The sequence below is a fragment of the Morone saxatilis genome, unplaced genomic scaffold (assembly GCF_004916995.1).
Source record: "Morone saxatilis isolate NCDOM2014 unplaced genomic scaffold, NCSU_SB_2.0 Contig20, whole genome shotgun sequence".
Classification (NCBI taxonomy): Eukaryota; Metazoa; Chordata; class Actinopteri; family Moronidae; genus Morone; species Morone saxatilis.
The window spans coordinates 11176304-11179622 of record NW_023339763.1 but is presented as its reverse complement, the minus strand read 5'-3'; the positions used below and the strand labels follow the sequence as shown (position 1 = coordinate 11179622).

At 40.8% G+C, this 3319-nt stretch overlaps 1 protein-coding gene across 1 annotated transcript; it reads right to left on the bottom strand.

The window, feature by feature from the left end:
* Positions 1-362: 362 nt before the first annotated feature.
* Positions 363-1514, bottom strand: LOC118331124 (claudin-4-like). The gene has a single exon (XM_035665890.1). It carries the CDS (start codon positions 1360-1362, stop codon positions 718-720), a length of 645 nt encoding a protein of 214 aa, XP_035521783.1. The 5' UTR covers positions 1363-1514; the 3' UTR covers positions 363-717.
* Positions 1515-3319: the final 1805 nt, after the last annotated feature.

Here is a 3319-nt window from a genome sequence, read left to right as displayed (position 1 = left end):
TTTTTTCTGTAGGGTGACAGTTTGAACAAAGACCAGTTTCAAGTCACTATGCCTCTTTTTCTGACACACCTAAACCTGATCTACAAGAAAGTCAAGATAATAGATGCTTCTCAAATGCTGTGAGGGTTGTTTTTTTTCCCTCGGATCCTAGTTTTGATTGTTATGTAGTGGTGAATAGATATATTTGAATCACTAAATGTGTACATATGTAGAGAAAATATTTAAAACTGTAAACACAAAAGTTAATCCAAGAATTTTATTTATTTGATTGTTTTGTCGCATTTTAAAACCACAGAATGAATATTGTTGAACACAGCTGTTGTGTGAATGAATATGAAAATAAAAAGCAAGCACAAGTGAACTCAGATTTGTAAACAAAATATTTATTTACAGTTGTTTTTGTAGTTGGCACACCACAAATCTCAAACACATGGTTCATAACAACAACCCATATACAACAAATTCAAATAAGATAGAGATTATTTATACCACAAAGAAAAGACTTACATTCCTAATATTCATATTAACAACCATACACATACAAATAACTGTGTTAACATATAAAATTGAATTTCATCTTTGGGTGTGGTTCCTTTCTTTCTTTCTAAAACTCCAGTAACATCCTGAAATATCAGCTCTCACAACCCAGTAGCACCAGTTCATCTGTCCCAGCAAACACTGCTTTGTGGAAGGCATTTACTGATCTGTAGATCTGTTTCAAACATAGTCTTTTACGGACACTGGTGCTGAGGCATCTGATCTGGCAGCTTTGTACTTTGCAGTGTAGGAGCCTTTATCTTTAGGGGGACAGTTGCAGCAGAGAATCCCCCCTCCAATCAGCATCAAAGCGGCAGCCCCCCAGCCGATGTAGAGTGCAGCACCGAGCTCTCTCTTCTGGGCGCTGACCAACAGCGGGTTGTAGAAGTCTTGGATGATGGTGTTGGCGGTCCAGCAGACAGGGATGAGGCAGAGGACCCCAGCAACAATGAACATAACTCCAGATGCAATGCCCACCTTGATCTTGGATGGCGGGTCCTCCACACAGTTTGTGCATTTCCCCCCGGCTACAGAGAGCAGGATAGCCATTACGCCCACCACGATGGAGACGATGGTCAGGGCCCGGGCTGCCTGGAGGTCAGAGCTGAGGGCCAGCATGGAGTCGTAGACCTTACACTGCATCTGGCCTGTGCTCTGGACCACGCAACTCATCCAAATACCTTCCCAGGAGGTCTGTGAGGTGACGATGTTGCTGCCGATGAAAGCAGTGACCTTCCACATGGGAAGGGCGCACACAACAATGGCACCAATCCAGCCCACGATCCCCAGAGCTGCTCCCAGCATTTGAAACCCAGCAGACACCATCGTGGACAGCAGATTTTTTCTTCAAATGAAACTTCTTCCTCTTTTAAATTGCAGACTTGAAAGGTCTCTCTGTATGCTGTAATTCCTCCCTTGGAGTGATGCGAGCTTGTGAGAGTTGTTTGTGTCCTTCTGTGATGGAGGCAAGTCTTCTGTTAGACAGGTGAATGGGAGAGGATTGAGATGAGAGCAGGTACATATGATTTTCTCTCTGAAAGAGGAGGGGCCAATGGCGAAAAACAGCTCACCGTCATTAGTCCCTGCTCTTCAGGTCCACCCCCAAACTCCACAAACCCAAAACCTGTTTACCATCCCCCAGCCATCCATTCAACAAAAGAAAATGTGTGAAACTGCTTTTTATGTAACACCATATAAAATACTCAATTTTAACAGATTATAAGCATCTAAAGAAAAATTGATAGTAACACAAGTTTTTTTTTTGTTCATCTCCACTCTTTATTTCCCCTCCCCCATAGTTTCACCTGAAGCAGGAGGAGGGTGGAATGACGTCCTGAGTGAGGGATGACTCAGTCTACTCTGAATGACAATACCTCTGACAAAAACTTCCGACTGACCAAATATGGTCTTGTGCTCGGGGATTTTGCTCTATTACACCTTCACAAACTATGGATGACGTATAGATGTCAAAATAGATTTCCTCACTGAATTAATAATTATGTTGAAGACATTCAAAGACGAGATCCACCTGTGTATCGGTTTAGGCACTTTGGTTAGAGTTAAGGCGGATTGTAGTTTCAGTTAAATGTTAAATGAATTTTTCAATTAAAGTTACGTTTGACATTTTCAATTCAATCAAGATCATCGACAAGCTTAAGTAACGTTTTTTTTTTCGTTTTTTTTTTACTTTGCATACACATTTGGTAAAACATTTCCTCTTCAAGTTATGAAAAAATAGTCTGGCATTTCCTTAGTTTCTGTCATACAGATATGTTACAGTGTTAGATGTTGATATTACAAGGCCAAACTGTCACATAATAAGGCAAAAAGCTTTGCTCCTTTCTTTACTTGACTAGGTGACGTCGGTTCATTTCATGGTTATCTGATCAAGGCAGAGCTGGTGACGAGCCCATAAAGTACAGCGACACACTCAGTTTGTCTTATCTGACTGCTCTGCTCTGGAGTCAGGACTGACCCTTTAAGTTTGTGTATGCAGAAAGTTCTTTGACATGTCATATGTCCATAATATCCACAGTTTTAAAAAGGTATCCATTCTTTTTGTGTGTGAAAACATTGATGTGCTTATAGCAGGTCTCCCGCAACCCTCAGTACTGTTATCGACTGGTGTGTACACAGAGGGTGAAAAACCTCACTCACACCTTGTCACATACTTGTAAATAAAATGTTTTAAAAAGGAGACACACAGTGTGCAAGGCATGTGACCTTGTTCTCTGAAGCTTCCAGGTCGTACACACCAACGTGATTTCACAAAGGTTAGATAATTAAATGTTATGCATACAGTGATAAAAATGTGCCTTTAGTCATTTTGTTACTTTAGGAAGTAAAATTACATTTCTGAACAAACATTTATTGGGAGCAAAATAATTAAGTGAAAAATGAAGAGACCATGTCAAATAAAGGCTGGTATGTTCAGACTGTGTGTGTTCTGTGAATCAGACTGAAGGCTGATTGTAAGTGAGAACATAGGTTTTTTGTTGATAGAAGATCACAGGAAAAGAGCTTGTACTTGATATTTATGTGAAATTGGTGTGGGCAGAGAGGGGAACGGCAACAAAGAGGGATCAGTGTTAGTGCTAGTGCTATGATATACATCGTATTTGACAGGTCTGGATTTTGTACCCTCTAAATGTTGTAACCCTGACATAAAAGAAAAACGTTGAACTCTCTGAAGTTTGCCTCTCTGTCTGCTGTTCTCCGCTCTGCCCAGAGGGAGGCAGCAGCTTCTGCTTTCTGCCATTTTGTGTGTGTATATGTGTGTGTT